This window comes from Mesoplodon mirus (genome assembly GCF_964341445.2).
Source record: "Mesoplodon mirus genome assembly, chromosome: 4".
Classification (NCBI taxonomy): Eukaryota; Metazoa; Chordata; class Mammalia; order Artiodactyla; family Ziphiidae; genus Mesoplodon; species Mesoplodon mirus.
The window spans coordinates 163,082,648-163,105,105 of record NC_138979.1 but is presented as its reverse complement, the minus strand read 5'-3'; the positions used below and the strand labels follow the sequence as shown (position 1 = coordinate 163,105,105).

General features: G+C 53.2%; 1 protein-coding gene across 2 annotated transcripts in view; it reads right to left on the bottom strand.

The window, feature by feature from the left end:
• Nucleotides 1-6,285: 6,285 nt before the first annotated feature.
• The window catches only part of TMEM63C (transmembrane protein 63C), a gene marked incomplete at both ends in the record, with an annotated part of 33,617 nt that continues 17,444 nt past the window's right edge, over nucleotides 6,286-22,458 (bottom strand). The window contains 11 exons of one of the 2 annotated variants that reach the window (XM_082618826.1): nucleotides 6,286-6,486; nucleotides 9,337-9,405; nucleotides 11,015-11,124; nucleotides 13,345-13,512; nucleotides 13,872-13,977; nucleotides 14,214-14,376; nucleotides 17,323-17,388; nucleotides 17,967-18,053; nucleotides 19,084-19,190; nucleotides 20,408-20,561; nucleotides 21,019-21,141. In XM_082618826.1, the coding sequence (XP_082474952.1) occupies nucleotides 6,286-6,486; nucleotides 9,337-9,405; nucleotides 11,015-11,124; nucleotides 13,345-13,512; nucleotides 13,872-13,977; nucleotides 14,214-14,376; nucleotides 17,323-17,388; nucleotides 17,967-18,053; nucleotides 19,084-19,190; nucleotides 20,408-20,561; nucleotides 21,019-21,141 (1,354 nt within the window). The remainder of the gene's footprint in view (nucleotides 6,487-9,336; nucleotides 9,406-11,014; nucleotides 11,125-13,344; nucleotides 13,513-13,871; nucleotides 13,978-14,213; nucleotides 14,377-17,322; nucleotides 17,389-17,966; nucleotides 18,054-19,083; nucleotides 19,191-20,407; nucleotides 20,562-21,018; nucleotides 21,142-22,458) is intronic. The other variant, XM_082618827.1, reaches the window with a different exon arrangement.

The following is a 22,458-nucleotide window of genomic DNA, read 5'->3' as shown; positions in this document are numbered from 1 at the left end:
CTTTTGCTGGACAGTTTCAAAACTAACCCCAGACATCATGTTCTTTCACTCGTAAAGTCTTCCATATGAATTTCTAGCTGATTTTTTGTTTGTTTGTTTTACCTTTTAACTCATGCTGTCAACATACCTACCAAGATGAACAGTTATCTCCTCAACATCACCTAAGAACACCCAGTTCATATTCAAATTTCCCTGGTATCTCAAAGATGTCTTTCTGCAGCTGGTTTGTTCAAGATGCAATCAAGGGCCACACACTGTATCTGGTTGTGTCTCCTAAACCTCTTATTCTCTACCAGCCTCTCACCTCCTCCCCCAGGCTATTGATTTGTGGGTGAAACCTGGTTATTCGTTCAGTGGCATGTCTGGCATTTGACTTGGCCGATGCTTCTTGGTGGCGTCTTTGAGCTCATTCCTCTCTGCCCCGTGTTTGTTGTCAAGTGTGATTAGAGCTGGGGTCCCCGTTCCCCTTTGAGTCCCTTTCTTCCCTTGGCTTCCGGGACGCCAGGCTTTCCTGGTTTCCCTCCTTCCCCTCTGCCACTCCTTTTCAGTCTCCCTTGCAGATTCTCCTTCCCATCTCTCTCCGACCTACGCTTGCGCCTGTAGAGGTCGCAGCCAGTCCCGTGCTTTCAACACCATCCAGACGCTGATGACTCTGGAGTTTACACCTCCAGCCCAACTCTCCCTTACTCCAGACTCTGTATCCAGCCACCTGCCCAACGTCCACACAAGGCACCATCTCAGACGTAACACAACCAAAACGGAACACTTGGTCTTTTTCCCAGACCTGCTCCTTCCCAGCGTTCTCTGCTTTGGTAAACCAGCTTACACAGTTGTTTAGGCTGAAGAACTGGGAGTCATCCTTACCTCCTTGCTTTCTCTCAGACCGCCCCCCCCACCCATCGAATCTATCCAGGGATCCCCAGGCCCTACTCCGAATTTCACTACCTCTCTCCTCTTTCACTGCCCTGTCCTTGGCTGAGCTACTGTACTGTCGCCCCCTGGATGCCTCAACAGAGTCCCCAGCGGGGCTTTCTGCTTCCGTGTTGTCCCCACCCAGTGGCTAGTAAGGAGATCATGTCTCTCCCCTGCTCAGAGCCCTCCAGTAGCTTAGCCCACAGAGCCCCAGGGGCCCCTCAAACCTCGCCTCCTTCCTCTCTTCCTCTCGCTCACTCTGCTCTGGCCACTCTGGCCTCCTCGCTGGTCCTCGGGCCCCACATTTAGTCCCCACTCCCTTCATGCAGCCTCCACTGGCTCACGTGTCTCATGTCGCGTTCCCACAGAGCTCGTGCCCCATCCTCCCCATCTCTAGACAGCCCCCCCCATCCTGCTTTGTTTTGTCTTCAAAGCACCTATCCTGGCCTCCCACTATGTAGATTTGTTTACTGTACTTATAATCTATTGCATTCCACATGGGAAGGCTGTCAGGAAAGCCACTTTGGGCTCTATGTTTGGATAGAAGAGGAGAGGCTTCAAACCACTGCTGAAGGTGACCAGACAGGCAGAAATGACCCCTGAAGCTGGTGTGTGTGTCTCTCTGGCCCAACAGTAGTGCTTACTGCAAAGTAAGATGATTACAACAGAAGTTGTGCCCACGCTAGGCATTACCTGCTTGTAAGCCCAAAGGAAAATGCTGGTTTGGGCCTAATCTTTGGTTACCTACCAGGCACCTGCCTTCTGAGCTCTCTGGAGGCAGAGTGAAGGGAGGAGAGGTTTCCCAGCCTATGGATTTGTGACTACGTACAAGCTACAGGGCCACCCGCTCCCTGAGGTGAGAGGCAGTGTGAGGTGCTGAGACCAGCTTGCGCAGTTCCAGGGCCGTGAGGCTGGGATGGTTTTCCTTTCGGCTCCATGAGAGCCTTGCTCACTGAACCCTCCTACACACCAGAGTCACCAGGGGATTTCGTAAAATAGAAATGTCCGGGCCCCACCCCAGAAATTCTGGCTTGTTCACGGAGGGGACCTGGATGTTGGGATTGTTTAAAATCTCCCAGGATACTCCAATTTGCAGCTGGGCTAGAGACCCAGCACTTGAAGCTTGAGGGATGCTGGGCTACTGGTTGTCAAGGTGGGACCTCAGATGTTCAAAAAGCAGCCTCTGTTGAAAAAACCTGTGAACGGTCTTCCCATAAGCCAGGCTCCGCCATGCTTTCCCGGACCCTTCACAGAGCGAGCTCAGAAACCCAGAGTCGGCCAGCATGGAGCTTCCCGAGTATGACGGCTTTGGGAGGGTGGCAGGGAGCTGCCCCAAGCTTGGCCTCCAGGCACAGCCTCCTGGAGCCCAGGGCCCTTCTGCTTCCTCCCCAGTCCCACAGAGCCCAACCCGGCACTCAGTCTGGTGCACCAATGCCCTCTTGGGCGGAGCCCCATGGAGCTGGCATCCTGGACCTCCCTGGCACCAGGCCTCCCTCTTGGCCATCTGCCCACTGCCTCCCTCCTTAACCCCCTGATCCCCATTCCCAGGCAGCAGGACCTAGCCCCTCCCACCCAGCCAGGGTGGTCTTCCTACTCCTCTCCCCACTGAAGCATCTCTTGTGGATTTCATCTGACTCAACTTGGAAGATAATTGCTTTGAGGGGAGAGGGGTCAAGGGGATGGGCCCTGGCCCCCTGCCCGGGTTCACACCATGGGGGGCTTTGAGCCCTTGCCCATGGGTGGACTATGAAAGCTTGAGGAGAAGGTCCAGCGACGGGGGCTCAGGAGCATCCCTTGGGCACCGTGCCCCGAGAGTGGCCTCTGTCCTCACAGGGAGCAGCGGGGGAGGAAGCCCCCCTCCACACCCTGTCCCTGCGGCTGAATCTGCTCTATTCAGTACTGAGACAGAGTGGTCAGCCTCCTGTCCTCCTGCTTTCAGGATGAGGTGACCAGCCCAGGGTCAGCGAGCTAGCTAGAGGAAGGGCCAGGACACATGTCCCCCAGGGCAGGGACTTTACCCCCCTTGCCACAGGTGTGACAACAGACATAACTGCCCTTGGCTGGAGGGTTTTCTTCTCCTGTGCGGGGCCCACGTACCCCACTAATGCCCAACCTCTCCCTGACCTCCCCCTGCCCTCATGCTGCTGGCGGAGGCTGGTGCAGACCTGAGCCCAGCCTGCTGCTCCCTGGGGGCTCCCACCTGAAGTCTTCGTCTTGTCAAGCCCAGCGGCTCATCTGGCCGGGGGCCCGCTCTCAGAGCCCAGCGCTCACCCCAGGGCTTCTGCTGCCCAGGAAAGGCTGCCCTGCTGGCTTCCTGGGTAGCTCATGGACCGGAAAAGTTCTCCCCTACTGCTCAGGAGACTCTCAGAGCATCCGCAGTGGAAAGAGGCAGATTCACTTCCTGTTTCTCCAGCAGACAAGGTAGCATTTGCCAGGCCTTCCCCTGTGAGGACAGGGGCCAGGGAAGGCCTCAGGGGTCAAGGGTCCCAGAGTGGCAGCTCTGGCCCCAGGGGCCAAAGCCACAAAGCAAGATGTGGTGCTCCAGCCTGGCCACCTCAGGGAGCTCTGGCTCCTTCTAGATGGAGGGAAAGCCCCACTGGGCTGGTTCAGATGCAGAGGCACAGGCCAGCAGAGGTTGGGAGGACTTGTTTATTCAAGGCACGGTCATAGCGTTAATAAGAAGAAGATTCCGCGTTCTGGCACATTCCTTTAGTGGTGAAATGGCCAAGGGAAGTCCACACTCCCCACCGGGGTCCCCAGAGGATGCAATGCTGCTGATAGGCACTTTGCTTCCAGAAGTGTCTGAGGAAGAGGCAGGCGAGCATGGAGCTGCCCTAGGCCCCGGGAGGGGCACTTCTCAAAGGCTCTAGGCAATACCTGGTCCCCCGAGGCAGCTCCCTCCAAAGAGGATCAGGTCTGAGAGGCGGGGTTGGGGGAACAGATGGGGCAGGGGCAGCTGGGAAGTAGGCAGTGGGATGGGGTGGATGGTGGTAGGCGGAGGCCAGTGGGTGAGAAGCGTGTGGGCCGAGAGAGCAGGTTGGAGGGGAGATGCTTGAGGAGGGCCTGGATGTGGCGCGTAAAGAACCAAAGTACACCCACACCCGTAGCAGTGACCACGGGAGGTCGAGCGGCTGTGGCCGGGGTCTCCGGGAAGAGTAGAGAAGCCAGTAGACGCAGCAACGTTCCCAACATCCTCACCGTCTTCTCTCAGAACCAGACTGCACTTGACCCAGATTCAAAGGGGGAAGCCCCAGCCATGCTGCCATAGCATCTGCTGGGACCTTTCCATATGTAGCTTCCACAGGCTGCCAGCTGGGCAGTGGGAGGCGAGACAAGCAGCAGGAATAGTCCCGCAGGAGCTGCGGAGGCCGGGGCGGATGCCAGCAAGCAGTGCCAAGTGAAGGAGAGCCTTCAGGCCAGCTTCTGGCAGGACGGCCCTCGCCACACACCTGGGAGTGGGGCAGGGCCTGGAGCTGCCACCTCCCCATGGTGGGCAGGGCTCCGTGCTGGACTGTTCTGGAAAGGACCACTTCCCCCTGTTGGCTGGTGAAATGCTTGGGGGAGATGGCCCTGCAGGGCCTGGGTTTATGAGGGACCAGCTGGGTATAATTTCCTCCTTATTCCTACCTGGACGAGGAGAGACGGCCTCCTCCCAGATGAGCCAGGCTCTCTGGAAAGATCCCTCATGCCAAGGTCTGGGCTGAGCTCTTGGGGGAGAGCAATATTTGCCCCTCAAGTGCTATTTCTCCTCTGGGGTCAAGCTTGGAGCTTCTGGAGCCGGGATGTGGGCACAGGTGGAGCAGCAGTGAGGCTCAGGTGATCTGAGCTCAGGAGCATGTGTGTGCCCGGCAGCCGGTGGGGAACACCCAGGTGAGGTGAACCTGGATGCCCACCTTCAGTAGGTTGGCTGCAGGGGCCCCGACCTTTGGAGGAGGGAGCTCAGGAGAGCTCTAGAGCATGCAGACCCCATTTGACTTGGCTCATTCTGGTCCACCCAGGCCCTGGCCAGCCCTTCTTCGTGTCTTCCCCCCGCTGGCTGCCTGGTGGTCCTGATGGGGGCCTGTCCCCAGAGGCCTGCACACCCCTGGCCTGCAGCAGTGATGTCCCCAGCGTTGTTCCCACTCAGGATTCGGCTCCTCCAGGTCTCGGGTGGGGGCCGCCCTGGGAGGGCAGCCTTAGTCTGCCTGTCCGTGGAGGACGCGGCTCCCACCTGCGCCCCTCAATCCCCCGCAGGGCATCCACAGTGTCTGAGCCAGGACCACACTGGAGGCCACTGGACCGCTCTTCAGTGCAGAGTGCAGGGCGGCCCCGAGAGGTGAGGAAGGGTCCTGCTCGGAGGCCGGGGAGAGGCCAGTGCCTTCAGTTTGCAGCATGGGCTTCTCACCCTCAGTTACCCCCCACCTTGGTCACCCCAGGGGCCTAGGCACTCAGATGGGTATGCGGCCGGAGCAGCTCTCAGTGGCCACATCCTCGACCTTGGGGGTCCTCTCATTAGGCCCTGGGGCTTAGGGGGGTATATCAGGTTTCTCATCACTCAGCGTTTCGGGAGAAGACCTCCTTCCATGAATTCTGCCTCTGCCCCGCCCACCTTACAGTAACCAGCAGCCTTCATCAAAATGCACACAGGTCCCATTTAATGAGCCCTGCGTGACCACATCCCAGCTACTCTTGCAGGAACAGAGAGGAGAAGGCTCTCTACCCTGCTGCTCCTGGGGACATCTGATGAGGGGCAGAGGAATAGGAAGGGGCTCAGTCGCCTCCTTTAAGTCTATGGTCTCAGCTGCCCCTACCTGCAGGTGGGTGCAGAGACTTTCTCTTTACAGATCCCCATGCAGGGAAACCCGGAGGAGGTGGCCGTCTGTGTCTTGCTGACGAGGCCCAGCATACGTACCGTTGCTTCCTCAGACTGCAGGAGAGGGGTGGGCTGGGAGTGAGGGTGAGGGTAGGACAGCAGCAGAAGCTCCTTGGGCAGGGCAGCTGGTGGAAGGGTGGCGAAGACCCCAGAGAGTCTTCAGTGGACTTCCTCCTGCGTCTTCCCTGACACAAACCTTCTCCACCGTGACCCCAGGAAAGTCCCCCAGCCTTCAGTCTCTGTGCTCAGGGCTCCAGCCCCTGCTCCCAAGACATGGTGCTCGCCGGTATCCTCCATCCCATCCTGGGGTCCCTCGACACTGCCTGTCATCTCCCGTTCTAGCTGGTCAGCAGGTCGGGGCCTCCACGTGGCCGACAGAGAGCCAGGGCTCCGTTGGGGCCCTCCCAAAGTCTGCAGGAGGTAGTGGGGCGGTCCAGGCCACCCTCCTGCCTCCCCCTGCTGGGCTCTCCCCTGGCTGCCACGCCCGGCTGGCGTCGCCAGGTGGAGGCCTTGGGTCCTGGTCAGTGGTACTGGCTCTGGCCCTCCAGTTCCAGCCCTTCCTGGAACTGGGCCGAGTCCAGCTCCCTTGCAAAGCCCCTCACACCACTCTCCTCTTCTCCCTCTTCCGGCTGTCCGTTCATGGTGCCGTAGGTGTGCCGGGCAGGGGAGGAGGCTGGGGTCAGGTTCATCTCCGGCTCTTGCAGCACGGTGGCCACATACAGCTGTTCGGGACAGAGAGGGGAGATGGGGTGACGTCACATCTGGGGCAAGGCCCCGGGCACACGCTTTACCCGCAGAGCCTCTGCCCCTCTAAGCCGTGGCTCCTTCCTTCTCCCCCCGCAGCCCAAGTCCTGGCCATCCCGCCTGCCCCGCTGCTCTCAATCATTTATCGAGCATCTACGTGCTCCCTGGGCTGGTTAGTGTGGGTCTCCTAGTCCACTCTTCCTTCAGCACACGTGCCATTCATTCTTGGTTCCAGGTCAGGCTGAACCCAGGGGGAGATGACATGAGTCTCCCTTACACTGGGGTCTGGAGGGACTCCCCCCATTCCTGAGCTACCGCATTTTCTAACACAGCTTCAGAGGCGCATCCAACTCCCTTGGGCTGTGTCATTGGTTGGCCTGTGAATCAGGATTTGAAACTGAGGCTGCTATCTGAGGTCTTGGTCATGGGACCTGTGAAATCCAGGCATGGGCCCAGGAATGCCTGGGATGGCAGCAGACTAGAAAAACACAAGAGCTGTTTGTCACCCTTTGAAGGGAATTTTAAACCAGCATCTTATTTTGAAAATAGGTAATTACTGGATAGAATTAAACCTTTCCTGTGGGAATTTATTTCAGTGAAACTAAACAGCCCTAGTTGATGAAAGAACACTCTTTCTACAGAAGAACTGAGGTATTTTCACAAGGCCAAAATAAACCCCATAGATGACTTTTGGGTCCTAGGGGAAAAATGGTAACTGAACAATGGAAGAAGCCAGCAGTCATCCCTGAATCAGGGAGTCACTTCAGCATCATTAATGGCAATAAATAGGATATTATATATTTCCTGGTGTGACTCACAGCACTGCATGTAATGTGTTCTATTTAGCCCCTAGTGTTGAACTTGAAACTATCAAGCCTTTGGATCTAACTTCTAGTTTTTAGGAAATACAGGAGATAGTGTAACCTCCTGTAAGATACCATGAAGACACAGCCAGAAAAAGCCAGAAGTTGGGACATTCTGCAGGACTACTGGCTTGGTCTCTCCAACAAGTCATAAAACAGAGATGGTGCTAAAATAAAAGGGACATGCACAGGTGCCAGATTAATCTAGCACAGAGACTGGATTGGATCTCGGTCTGGACAAGCTGTAAAAGATATTTCTGGAACATGTAGGGCAAGTTGAATATGGACTGGGTATTTGAAGAGGTAAAAATGCATATATGTAGAAAGACAGAGATTGTTAACTTAAAATGCAGGTTATAAAATAGTGTACAGTATTATGTCATTAAAAAATACCTATATATCTGAAAAAATATACATTAAGGTATCAGTGGTCATCTCTAGGTGGTAGAAACATGGACTTTTTATTTTCTTATTTTTGCTTCTCTGTTTTTTCCCCATAATTATCTACAACGCTCAGACCCCTCTGTTACAATAATGAAAGATTTTTAAAAATCAATTCCAGTAATTATTTTTTTTAAAGCTCAAACTCTAGAGTCTGACAGACCTGGTTCAAACCTTTTTCTGCCACTTCCTTGCATAGTAGTACTCTAGGGTCTAAATTAATTCACCTTTTTGAGCCTCAGTTTCCTCATCTATAAAATGAGGATAAAAACCCCGACTGTGCAGGTTTATCATAAAGATCAAGAGCGAGAATGGTGAAGGCTCTAGTTTGTAAGGTTTCAATAACCAATTGCTTACAATATTCCAGAGGGGTCACCTTGGAAGGGCCCCAGGGGGTGCTATGTGAAGAGAGACTTTCCTGCTTCGAAACCTTTGTTGTCTCTCTGGTACTGGAGCTCCTTCTTGCCTGCCACCTCCCAGAGCTCATCGGGCCCAATCTGTAGGGTTCGTTTCAGAGTGAGGCAGACCTGTAGTTCTATGCACCTGGCGTGGGCACATCCGCCCACTGTTGCGTCTGTGAGCTTTCACCCAACGCTGCCGGGACTAAAGGGCCTCCCCTCCCACCGGTCCCTGCCGCCCACTCTGCATTTGCACCAGGCCCCAAACTGTCTTAGGTTCCCAGGTGCTCCAGATTCTCTCTTCGGGGTCTTTGCACAGGCTGATCCTCTTCCTTGAATGCTCTTCCCCACAACTCTTCCACCTGGTAACCCCTACTCTCCCATTCCTGGGGTCGGATTAGATGTTCCCTCCTCCGGGAAGCCTTCCCTGAGTGCCCAGGCTGGCTGGTACCCTTCCTCAGTGCTCCCCAAGGCACCCTGGCACCGGGGCACGGGCTGACCCGGTACCCTGCTCAGTGCATGCATCAGTGGCCCTGCAGCCACACTTGTGGCCGGGCTGCGGGCGAGCGCTCACGCCCCTCCAGGCTGAGCCACAGTGTGGGAGCCAATGCCCAGCCTGCTGGACCCCCGGCACTCTGAGTCTGGCCTCGTCTCTTCACAAGCTGACGGGCTCACCCATCCGGCGCGGCCCCTGCCTTACCATGCGGTGCAGACTTGCAATAGCTCGCTGCGGCTGTCTGCACCGCTCTGCCTGGCCCCTGCGCCCTTGGAGGCAGCCTTCAGTCCTGAGGCCGAGCCCCAGCACGGCCCTGCGTCTACACAACTGAGCTTGCTGTGGCTGGGTTCGCCCTGACCGTTCTCGTCCTCTCTGAGCTCCTTCTAGAGAATGTCCTGGAGTAAATCTCGGATCTTCTATCTTTCTGAAGGCTCTTCAGCCAGGGCCACGGCAGCAGTTTGACCTGGGCCAAGTCCTGCTGCATCAGAGGCGGGGGTCCAGGGACGCCCGGCTCCACCCCAGTACCCAGGGTGGCCACTAACTGCTGGTATCCCCGCAATGTTGCTGGAGTAGCCCACCCCTGCAAGCACCCGCCTCCTGACACGTCCCAGGGCGAAGGCACTGACTCACAAGGGAAGTTGGCGTGGAGGAGGTGCTGCTGGGCTCCAGGTCAAACACGGTCTCCATCTCCTCCTCGGGCTGCAGCGGCAGGAGAGACAAGGAGGGTCACGGGGTGCCCCCACCCTCCCCACGTCCAGAGAAGCCTGGACCTTAAACTCAGGCTTAAGGGGCCTACTGCTCCCCTTAAACTCAACTCATCTTCTATTTTTCCAGACCTGCAGCCCAGCTGGCAGGGCTGAAGCCCAGGGGGACAGAGAGTGGACTGGGAAGCTGGGGAGACCCTTCTGAAATATGCCATTCGCAAGGACCATGGTGGGAGAGAGAGAGCAGAGTGGAGGCTGCGGTTCAAAGATGAGACCGCTTTGACTCTAGGAGAAGCCTTGACTTCCATAAAACCTTTTCTCCTGCCAGAATTTCCCCTCTCCCTCTGTAATGAGATGAGGGGTTAGGTCCCCTGTCACCTTCTGTCTCTAGAATGGACCACTGAGTAACCAGATCCCAGGACATCGTTGTGTTGGGAAGACAGAGCCAGAGGCGTCGTTCGCTCTGGTCCTTCAGCAGCGTGGACTCGGGCCAGGGGAGGGAGGAGGGTCCAGGTAGAAAGGGCAGCAGGCACCTGTGCCCAGGGCCACAGATACGGAACCATGGGAAGCAAGAAGATTCTCTTCTCAGAGGCTCCCTCCTCTGACTCAGCAGGATGCCAGTACTTTAAATCAACTTTCTTTCTTACTTAAATTCATTTGAAAAGGAAACGATTCACTATTTATGAACAGAAATCCTGTGTCAGTTGCCGTAAGCAAGGTTAAGTAGAAAAATAAATGTGTAACCGTGAAAAATATAAAATGTTTTTAGTCCACTGGAAATCATTCCAGTACACCTCTACGGTCACCCCACTTTAGGAAGTGCTGATCTAGAGCACACAGTTCTGTTGGCATGGATTAGATCCCTTCTCTAATAATTGGCTGGGCCCCACTGGCAAAGAGCCGAAAGAGTCACGGGGCCCAGAGAGCCAGGCCTCCCTTGCAGACAAGTTCAATATCCTGAGGTTCTTAAAAGTGAGATGACTGTCCCCCTTCCCCAGGTTATCATCCTTTACCACCCCTTTTTTTCTTTTTTTGTGGTACGCGGGCCTCTCACTGCTGTGGCCTCTCCCATTGCGGAGCACAGGCTCCGGACGCGCAGGCTCAGCGGCCATGGCTCACGGGCCCAGCCGCTCCACGGCATGTGGGATCTTCCCAGACTGGGGCACGAACCCGTGTCCCCTGCATCGGCAGGCGGACTCTCAACCACTGCGCCACCAGGGAAGCCCCTACCAGCCCCTCTTTTACTCCTTCACTCCATCCTCTCTCTCAACCCTCCGTGCCTTGGAATGGTCCTCGCAGCTCAGTGGCTGAATAGGCTCACATTGTAGGAGGGATGGGCCAGCAGCCTGTGGTTCGGAGGAGATGAAAGAGCGGAGAAGAGGTGAGGACAGCTGCCTTCTGGATTTCCCCGCCCCGGGAGGCGTGATTCCGGGGCCAGTGCAAGGACACATGCAGCACGTACACCCGGCACTGAGTCTGCACATCCCGTCATCAGAGAGAAAGGCAAGAGCCTCTCGTCATCGTGGTGCTTCGGGTGGGCGTCCGGGAGCCGTGTGCCCTGGGACCGGGAGAACCTGCGGAGGAAAGCCAGGCTGGCGACTCACCTCATAGTCAGACGCTTTCCGAAGCTTCCCCAGAAAAGTGCCAACGCAGGCCAGTATCATGGAAACAATAAGGGTGGAGAGGGAAAAGAAGGTGACGGCATGTAGCGGCCCTGCAAGGAGAAGGAAAGGCATGGGCGTGGTGCTTGAGGACCAGAGCTGTGGGCAGGGGTGCTGGCTGAGATGCCGCCCGGGCTGACAGATGCCTGGGGCCCAGCTCAGCACCCCTGTAGGAGTTTGGAGCCTGGGGCAGAGATGTCCCTGCCCAGTTCTCCCCTTAACAACTTGATCAATGAGCCCGACACAGGGACATCAACCCTCTGTGCTATTTGGCTAGTTTAGGATTTGGCATCCAGTGGATTCCATGAGAAGAAATTAATTGACTTAAATATCCATTTAGGTGCCCACTAAACGTCCTCCTTGATGTCAGTTACCCACCTCACGGTCCCTGGGAAGTATCTCTGAGTCACTCATTTACGCCACTGCCCCAAAATACAGTCAGTCTCAGACCAACACCTTTTCTTGTAAGCCCTTTTTTAAATAAATTTTTTTAAAATTTTATACTGGAGTATAGTTGATTAAGAATGTTGTGTTAGTTTCAGGTGTACAGCAAAGTGACTCAGTTATACATATACACGTATCTATTCTTGTTTCAAGTTCTTTTCCCATTTAGGTTATCACAGGATATTGAGCAGAGTTCCCTATGCTATACAGTAGGTCCTTGGTTATCTGTTTTAAATACAGCAGTGTGTACATGTCAATCCCAAGCTCCCAATCTATCCCTCCCCCACTTCCGCCCTGGTAACCATAAGTGCATTCTCTAAGTCTGTGAGTCTGTTTCTGTTTTGTAGATAAGTTCATTTGTTATCATTTTTTTTAGATGCCACATATAAGTGACATCATATGATATTTATCTTTCTCTGTCTGGCCCTTGTAAGCCCTTTTGAAGTGAGCGTGCTCAGTTACATGTGCTAATGGCATGGAAAAGCAATTCAGAATTTTTGTTTGGGGATGTTTGGTAACTTTTTAATGGCAGCAGTTTTCGAACTACATGAATATTGAACATCAGTCTTTACAGTCAGAAGTTATTGCATAATGGTGTTTACTGTTGTGTTTTTATAAAAGCAAAAAATGATAAACAACTTCAATGTCCCAACAATGGAGAACTGACTAAAAGTGACAGAATTTAACGCAGACGTTAAAAGGCGTGTACTCAACAGTATTTTGATAATGCAAGAAATTGCTCAGAACATAATGTTCAGTGAAGAAACTCAGGATACAAGTCTGAATAGTATAAAATGGATATCACAATTTTGTAAAGTAAGAGTAAACCAATAAATTCCCTCTACTTTGCCCTGTCCCCCAAAACGTATGCACAGAGTGAGGTGTGGGAGCGATAGACATGAGGCTGTAGGGGAGCTGGTAGGTTATTCAAATTGTGATCTTTCAATTTTCCCTATTTTTGATAATAAACATGTAGTTCTTTGTACTTAGAAAAAAAAGGCATTATTAAAAAAATGAAGTCTGCTGGGGCAGGAAAGGCTTCGGGGGCGACAACAAATGGACAATGCACATAAATAACTGTGAGCTGAATGTTGCCTGACACCACTGTGACAGGCAATGAGAAAACATGGACTTGCCCTTCTCCACACCACTGAGGTGGTTAAGGTCAGGTGTCTTGAGGGAAGGCAAGTGTGGGGGATGGGGAAGAAGGCGGACGGGGAGGCCAGCATGAGCCTTTTCTGAGACTGGGAAGGGGCTGGCAGAGACTGCTGCCTGGGGCACGGGTGACTCTGAGGGGAGAGAGCCGGGGGGTTCCAGTCTGTGGCCTGTGGGGACTCTCTCTGTGAGGGTGTCTCTGAGCTCAGCTGGGCGGGGACAGCAGCTTTGTGTAGCCAAGCTGGCTGCTGGGGCAGGCTCTGAATCTTCCTCCAGGTTTTTGACAGCACATAAGACCAGGCATCTTCTAGGATCCCAGAGGGAATGTCTTGTGAATGGAGCCTGATAGCTAATATTTTATTTCCTGCCAGCCTTGAGTTAGAATGAAGGAATAGGATGTTTTTTTATTTTTTGTTTGTTTGTTATGCCCTGAAAGTTGTAAACCAAAATGTATGTGATTTGGACCACGCTGGTCCTCCGCTTAGCTTCCAAGGTCTGCCGGGACTCTAACACGAGCCCTCTAGGCCTAGAGAAGGCACTGGGCTTTGCCCTGTTCCACGAGTAACACCTTGCTCTTCCCAGGCTTTTTCTGCTCCTACAGAGTTGTCATTGAGGGGTGGCGGAGCAATGGGGAATGGGCAGAGGCGGGATGGTGGGGCGGGCTTGGTACCTACCTAATCGCAGGATGGAGAAGAAGAGCATCCAGAACAGACCCAGGAGCGGCGCGAAGACGGCCTGGTGGATGGCGGCCATGTGGATCTGCTCGTTGAGTTTGGTGGGCGCATAGGAGTAGTACATGTTATAGCGGTCCGTGACGTGCTTCATGCACAGGTAGAGTAGCCCTGGGGGCCGGGAGATGGAGGCACACTCAGCGGCCATCCCAAGGCTCCCCCCTGCCCCGCAGGCCTGAGATGCTAGATTCAGGTCTGTCAGAGTGGCAAGGGCCAAGAACAGGCTGTGGGAGCTCCATGGTGCTGACCTCTGGGACCAGCAGCTTCCCTTGAGCCCCTAGAACCTATTCTGTCAACAAACATCCTATGTAAACAGCCACCCAACCCCTGACTGGCTTGGCTCTGACCTGGCCCCTCCCCACCCTTCCGACAGGCTGTCCCGGGTCTCCTCCTGAGAGAGAGAGGCTGGATGCTGCGGGGCTCCCAGTCCGAGGGTGTGCAGTCCCCAGGGAGCTTCAGGGATGACTCACCAAAAGGAACTATGATGGGGCAGGTGATGCTGTACGCCATCACCACGCTGAAGACGTTCAACATCCACGCGTACTCGCGCCCATACTGGAAGTCCATGGCCTGGTTCTGGGGCAGAAGGCAGGGATCCTCCTGAGGTGGCCTGGTCCACTTGGCTTGGCTGCTTCTGTGCTCCTTGTCCGGGATGGCAACCTCCCTTCCAACCCTGGTGTCCGAGAAGCACCTCGCCCCACCTCACCATGCCTCCCACCTCCGGTCCCTCCGTGCTGCTAACAGGCCCCCTTCCTGACACCCGCCCAAGGGAAACTCTGAGGGCTGTGCTCAGGGAAGGGCCTGGCCCTCACCATTCTGATGTGGACTCTCTCTGGCTCCGACCTGGAGAAGAAGAGGCGGGTGGTGTACAGAAAGAGTGACCCCAGGCGCAACAGTTCCATGCCTGTGCCAATCAAAGCTGACGTGATCACGTAGTTGACAAAGAAGGCGCCATTGTCTGGCAGGAACACACACCTGGGTGGAAGACAGCCACAGAAGCCGGGGAAGAGGGAAAGGGCAGAGGTAGTGGGAGGGAAGAGGAGAGAGAGGAAACGAATTGAGGAAGTGGGGATGGGTGGAGGTAGAGATGGGGAGAATAGCTTTCAAATACAGTCATCCCTCCGTATCCGTGAGGGATTGGTTCTAGGAGCCCCTGCGGATACCAAATCCAGGGATGCTCAAGTCCCTTATAGGAACTGGCATAATATTTGCATATAACCTAGGCACATCCTCCTGTATACTCTAAATCATCTCTAGATCATCTATAATGCCTAACACAATGTAAACAGCTGTAAATACAACATACATGCTGTGCAAGTAGCTGCCTGCACACAGCAAATTCAAGTTTTGCTTTTGGGAACTTTCTGGAATTCTTTTCCTGAATATTTTTGATCTGCAGTAGGTCAAATCCAAAGATGTGGAACCCATGAATATGGAGGGCTGACTGTATACATGTGTTCTCAGACCACTTTAAGTTAACAAGGGCCCTTCTGAGCAGGGCTGGGGGTGGTCTATGGCATTTGTGGATGGGTTAGGAGATACATGCACTGGCTTGCTCTAAAGAAGGGCTGTTTGACGAATGGATAAAGAAGATGTGGTACATGTATACAAAGGAACATTACTCAGCCATGAAAGTAACGAAATTGGGTCATTTGTAGAGATGTGGATGGACCTAGAGACTGTCATACAGAGTGAAGTAAGTCAGAAAGAGAAAAAAAAACATCGTATATTAATACATATATGTGGAATCTAGAAAAATGGTACAGATGAACCGGTTTGCAAGGCAGAAATAGAGACACAGATGTAGAGAACAAATGTATAGACACCAAGGGGGAGAAGCGGGGGGCGGGTGGTGGTGGTGGTATGAATTGGGAGATTGGGATTGACATGTATACACTAATATGTATAAAATAGATAACTAATAAGAACCTGCTGTGTAAAAAATAAATTAAAATAAAATTCAAAAAAAAATAATAAAGAAAGACTGTTTGACTTGGATCCACAGACCCTGGAGAGTCCATAAGTAGAATTTTGCAGGTCTGTGACCTTGAATAGGGAAAAGATTATGTCTTTACTTTCTCCGATTTAGCACCTCCTTCCATTCAGAGTGTGGGCAACAAATCACAGCGATGTCAGCCATAGCCATGAGTCTGTCACCGGTTGAAATGAGGTATTTCCATATCGTGTTGTACTTATTGCTGAGCTCTTACGATACCATTTGTGCTCATCATCACTTCAAAATGATGCTAGTTATTAGTCAGGCCGTTAAGTTAGACATGCTAAATTCACATGATTGAGATTTTTCTGTCTGCACATGCGTGTTTGACATAGCTAGCTGGCCGACTTCAACTAGTAGTCATTCAGCCAGCTGAATGGATGGACACACTGCCTGTTCTCACGTTGGTGACCCAGGCATCTCTGTTGCTTTCCAGTGTCTCCATCTACACCATTCTGTCACCTTCCTTGAAAAGAGATATCTGTAAGCCCCCTGGACATATTTCAGAACTCCTTCAAAAGCTATTCTTTCTTTTTTTTTTTTTTTTTTGCGGTACGTGGGCCTCTCACTGCTGTGGCCTCTCCCACCGCAGAGCACAGGCTCCGGATGCGCAGGCCCAGTGGCCACGGCTCACGGGCCCAGCCGCTCCACGGCATGTGGGATCTTCCCAGACTGGGGCACGAACCTGTGTCCCCTGCATCGGCAGGCGGACTCTCAACCACTGCGCCACCAGGGAAGCCCAAAAGCTATTCTTTCTTGAGGGCATCAGAGTTGAGTCATGAACTCACAATTCTTTTCTTTCTCATATACAAACTGTATTGAAGATAATGACCTAGCCAAAGATGAACTCACTCATCTTGGAAAAAAATCAACTTATTACAGTTATAGTTTAATTGTAGAAAGCTTGGAGAATTCTGGTCCTTGCCCTATAAAGCAAGCTATGAAAGCTTGCATGTCATTTGCAATAATATACCTCTGAAAATTGGGACTTTCAACATTTGGAGCCCTAAAACCAAAACAAAACAAAAAAGAAATTGGCTGGATATCTAACACGACCTGCATGTTGCCTTGTCAAAAATCCACTCCCCTGCCCAATTTAATATTCTTCTTCTAGCTAAGTAACATCGGCTTTCACACCGATGCCTTTAAAACAATAAAATGTAACTTTTGCTTGCCTACCTTTAGAATGCATCGGCCTATTATTAAATGTGTTAATAGAGATTGCATTACAAATTTGAATTTTAAAATATTTTGATAACTATGTTTCAGCATAATTGGTTTTTGTTATAACCCAGGTATTTTGTACATTTAAAGAAATCTACTCAGAGTACATGTAAAACCGGCAAAATCTGAACAAGCTCTGTGGATTGTTTCAACATCAATTTCCTGGTTGTGATATTGTACTATAGTTATGCAAGATGTTACCATTGGGGGAAACTGGATAAAGGGTACATAGGGGGCTTCCCTGGTGGCGCAGTGGTTGAGAGTCTGCCTGCCGATGCAGGGGACATGGGTTCGTGCCCCGGTCCAGGAAGATCCCACGTGCCGTGGAGCGGCTGGGCCCATGAGCCATGGCCGCTGAGCCTGCACGTCCGGACCCTGTGCTCCGCAACGGGAGAAGCCACAACAGTGAGAGGCCCGCGTACCGCAAAAAAAAAAAAAAAGAAAAAGGTACATAGGACATTTTGGGGGGCAATTTCCTTTGAATCTACAATGAGTTCAAAAACTTCATTAAGAGAAGGAGTCCCTGGGCTTTACCCCCAAAGGGGTCCCTGACACAGGAAATGTTAAGAGGCTGCCTAATGAGAGTGTTAACATGCATTCATCTCTACCTGTATGAGCAAATAAAGGGTACACATATCCACCTGGTGTGAAGCCCCAATGCACATTGGGAGTACACCTGAAACATGCACTCTAGTACTCACTGGAACCTGATGGATGCCTGTTCCAGATAGTAGATGTCAAAGAGCCAGCGGAAAAAGACATCCAAACTAGAATAAAGAATAAAGAATAAAGCACAAGAAAAAGCACAAGAATAAAGCAGACACTTCAGTTAATGAATCTATGACCTAAGGCCTGGGGTTCAGTTCCTCTTGGGCTGGCCTCCTTCCTTTCAACCTCCCTTGCCCAATCCCCAAAGACTCTTGCATCTTAATATTCTAGCTGGCCAATCCACACTGCCTCTCTTCTTAATGCTGGGCCCTAACCCTTTGGCCTTTCAGCTCAAGGCCTCCCCTCTAGCAAACCTTGGCCAGCCATTGCTCCCACAGTGTTCTCTCCCTCTTCTGAATTTCTACTGCACATTCTTCCCACCTTGCGCTGTCAGTTAGCTGATAGCTACGGCTTGTTTCCCCAGCTGGAGGATAAGCTCTTTGAGGGCAGAGTTCATGGCTGACAGCCTAGAGTCCACATGATACTTGGCTCATGCTAAGCTCATGACAGGCACTGGACTGTCATTTGAGGAATGGATTTGCAGCAACCAGAGGGGGGCCTACAGTGTCTGAAAGAGGAGGTTCCAACTCTAGGGTGAGCCTGGCTGACAGAGGAGAGAGAATTGGAGGTGAGGTACCTGGTCAGTCCCATAGAGGGCAGAATGACCACCATAAACACCAGAAAGATGTAGCACTTGTGCACTATGATCAGACTCTGAGTCGATCTAGAAGGAAGCAAAGAGAGACATGATAAGAACCAAACGCCTTACTACAGCATGAAGAGAGAGAGAGACGGCTACCTGGCCTAGAAAATGGTTTCGTAGTGCATACCAGTGCCATCTCCACGGAGCACTGTGAGCTGTGCTGTGGCTGGGAGCAGCAGGAAAGAATAGCATGATCAACTAGTGATGTCTGCCTTGGGCATAAGAAAAGGAAGGGAAGGCACACACATACCATATACTTGACATCTCTGTTCAAGGGACATTACTAATGATACTCAGAATTCTTGCAGAGTTTCAATAAGCAACATGAGCCCTGTTCTTGGCCAGAGGAAAGACCAGGAAGGATTTGTTAAGATAAACCTCCTGGCTTACTGCCTGATAGGATGATAGAAACTTTTGGTGCAGGAAGTAACTTTTGAGACCCACGCAGCCTTCAGGCCAAAGCAGGTCCACCTGCCCCAGCATACGGTAAATCCTTTCTAACTAATTAGCTCCTACCATAGAACTATTAGTGTTAATAGATAGGAAATAGCTCTTAATTGTTTAAGATGTGGGCACTGTGTAGGCTACATGGGTCTACAGTCAGATTGAGTGCAGGGGCTCCTCTGCTATGGCCATAGCAGCTCTTCTGACATTTTCCAAACAAGTCCTCCTCTCTCACTCTCATCCTCTGCCCTCTGCCTGGAATTCCTGGCACTGCCTATCTCTGCCCACAGCTCCAGACCCTCAGCGCGTGGCTGGAGGCTGAGGGAGCAGCCCGAGGAGGGCTGGGTTTTGACCCCACATGCCTGGTATGGTGGCCCTATCTCAGCATCCCTGAGGCCAGAGGCCCAGAGGCAAACCCGTCCCCTCTTTCCAAAGAAAAAAATATCTGTTAGTGTTTTGGGATGGTTTCAGGCATCAAAGCCACCCCGTATCTATTCCATTCCTGAGGCCAGACAGGAAGCCAGAGTACTAAGCTGGTGGGGTTTGGCGGGGCAGAGGAAGAAGCAGGTGCCAAGAGCAGGGCTAGGAGGGGAGGCCCCCAGCTCACCCGGTCCAGTGGGCTTCAAGGAAGGCGGAGAGGTAGACGATCAGAGGCATTATCACCGTAAAGGCCCAGAGCAACAGGGAGGGGAAGAACTGGGTCACGATGGGGCTCTGTAGGGGTGGAGCGGAGGAGGGCGGAGAGACGTCAATGCAAGAAGCTCCATTCTCCTCGCAGGCTTCCCTCGCCTTCTCCCACATCCCTGGCCTCTTCTCCAGCTCAGTCCCAGAGCAGGCCTGGTGTCCCCGAGGCTGCACAGTGCGCCTGGCCTTTCTGACCCGCCTTCCTGGTCAGGGGTCTGCCTGGCTGGGGTGGCCGGAGGCTGACACCCCAAGGTCAAGTGACATCCCCAAGGAGTGCAGGCCTTCGACGCTGAGGTCACTGGAGGGGTGCCCTAGGCTGCCCCTAGTGACCTGGCCCTAAGGCCACAGCCAGCTGCGGTCACTCCTGTCTCAGACCTCAGGGAGGAGATGCTGCTTTTGCTGTGATGTGTGAGAAGTGGCGAAGAGGGGGAGGCTATGGAGCAAGAACTCCCAGGGAGAGCTGTGGTCCCCTTGCCTGGGGCCTATTGTGAAGTTGACAAAGGAGGGCAAAGGTAAGCGGCCACAGCAGAAGTGCTTGGCTTGACTGCATGCACGAGTGTGCGTGCACGCGTGGATGCGTGTGTTTTGCTGGAACAGGCACGGGGATAACAGGAAAGGAGGGGCCTTCTAGGATCACTACAATAGCCCTGAGGCTATAGAACTTGGAAACGAGCCCGTCCAGTTCCTCGAACACCTCTGTCCATATGAAGCAGCCCTTCCCTCCAGGGACGACTCCTGTGAGCCGCCGCGCACGCCCAGCCAGGTGTGGGTGTGTCTGGAAGTGCGGGAACTGGAGACAGAGCTGGAGGCCCTTCTCCTCTAGAAGGGCTGCCTTGGAACTAACCTCTGCCTGCCCCACCCTCAACCCTGTCTTCAGAGCAGGGAGCCCGGCTCCAGAGAACGTGGGGAGAACAGAGCTGTCACGCTCGCCACACCTTCTGCTGCCCCTTTTGTACCTCTAGCTTGGCCCAATGAAAAGGAGCCCTCCAAGCCCACCCCCGCCAAACTCACCCCAGAACTTGCCTGGGGCTCCTGCACTCTTCAGCCCCGGTCCCTAAGATGGGCAACGACCCACACTCATGCCCTTTAGAGCACAGGAAGCGCTGTGCCACCATTTACACCGCTGCCACTGTCACAAGTGTACGGGCATCGGAGTCACGTCCCAGTGGGCCTCCCACCCCCTCCTCGCCTGAGTTCTTCCTTCATCTCCCTGGGGCCCCCGCGCCTGGCCTGAGCAGAGGAGGCACCTTCAGCTTCTCGATGGGGCGGGTGACGTTGTACATGTCGATGGTGTTGATGATGATGGCAGGCGTGGTGAGGAAGAAGAAGAGTAAGAAGAGGAAGGTGTTGATTGCGATGAAGCGGGCCCACCAATGGAAGCGGCGGACAGACAGGTGTTTCCTGGGCAGGACGGAGGAGGGAGACGCACTTAGGACCCCGGGTCTCAGCCCTCAGACACAGCCCGTGCTGTTTCCTGCATGCCAGCTGTGGACCGGGCTGCCCTGGTCTAATTCAACCCCATGGGCCCACCCACACCTGCATGAGACAGCCCTGGGCCTTCCCCTCAGTCACACCACTTGTAAAGCCTCTGAGTATCTCCCACAGGCAAGCCAAAAAAACGATCCGAATTCTTTCTGCAGGAAAAACTCTTTCCCCAAAGGTTGGGTGCCTTCCACGCTTGTGGTGGGGTGGGCTTGGGCGTGGGAGGAGGCTGTGATGCCCACAAGAGAAACAGCCCAGCGGGGGCCGTGTGTGGGCAGTGAAGCAGGAGGACAGGCCCTGATTCCCTTCCCCGTCCTACAGCCTTCTTCAGTCCCAGAGGAGCTCAAAGGAGAGGGGAGGGACAGAGAGGGCTTACCAAATAATGTCTTTGGGGTGTGGGGCAAGGACAACCCTCCAGTGGTCGGATTTGACGATGGTGGTCACCGAGGACTGCTGGGCCGACACACCGCACTGGATGAACTTGTAATCCTCCAGGATGCTGCGGAGATGCGGGAGCAGACAGAGGTCTGGGGTGAGGACGATGGTCTGCGGGGGTGGGGAGGGCTCATGCCAGGGGCCCGGGGCTGCTGTGGCCATCCCACAGGTAGAGGCTCATCCACTTCCTGGGAATTCCTGGAGACTTGGATATGTCTCTCTCGACCTTGTAAGTGGGCAGTCCCCAAGGCCTAGTCACTGAACAAAAGGGGCATTAGAGGGAGGGACTGTCCGGGAAAAAAGGGGGCCACACGGTTCTCAGTTCATGTCTTTTCCCCTTAACAGTAGTGACAGCACAAAGACCCGCTCTTTCTGTGAGGCTGACAGGAGAGGTATTCACTTCAGCCCCATCTTAGTATCCGTAGCTACCGACTATTGAGTTCTACACAGTGCATGAGGCTGTGCTAATTGGTGATTAACATCGTCTTAATTGCACAGATTACTGAAGACACAACCAAAGAGGGGCGGGTGCTGGCACTGGAGCCTCATCTTTGGTTTTCTCATTCACACATCTGCTGTAATTAAACCTTAGATCCTCTCTACAGAGTGTTCTCAGAAAGTTATTGTCTTATGTACATGTATTATTTTACATAACACATACACTAACTAGAACACGTATCCCTTCTTAACCCTCTGGGTGGAGGACAGGGAAGATATAAGTAATCAAATTTGATAGGTAAGAAATTTGAGGGTGTAAGTGACGTGCAAAATTGTACACAATTTTTTGCGACTAAACTCTAGCCTGTGCCACTGCTCCTTGGTAGGGTTGGGGTGGGTGAGGACAAATGTTGTGAGTGATCAGGCTCCCTAGGGGACAGGAGGGCCCCATAATCCTCCAAAGACTGATTCTGAGGCTCCCATCTACTTGACCCAGTCCTAAGATTCCTTCCAGAACATTCCAGAGTGGCCCTCATCCACTCCCTATCAAGGTGGGGCTGCCAGAGGCTGGCACGGAGGAGAGAGAAGGCAGTAGGGCTCTGAATGAGGGGAGGCTTGCAGGAGAGGAGAAATGGCAAGCAGGGCTTCTCTACCCTGACTCTGTCACTCGTGGTGAGGGCAGGGGTGATATGCAATGAGGGAGAACCGGGTGCCATTCTTGTCAAGGCCTGGGAGAGGAACCAAGAGGTCAACAGCTACTCTGACCACTTCTGTGCTGAAGCAAGAACATATGGGAGTGAAGAGCCCAGGGCCTGGGCATCTCTGGAGACAAGCTGAGCCTGGCAGCTGGGGGAAGACGGATGTGGCCATGCTCTAGAAAGCAAGATGGCAGCTGCCATGCCCATGAGGAGCATGGAGGGGTCGAGGGGAGGGCAGAATATGG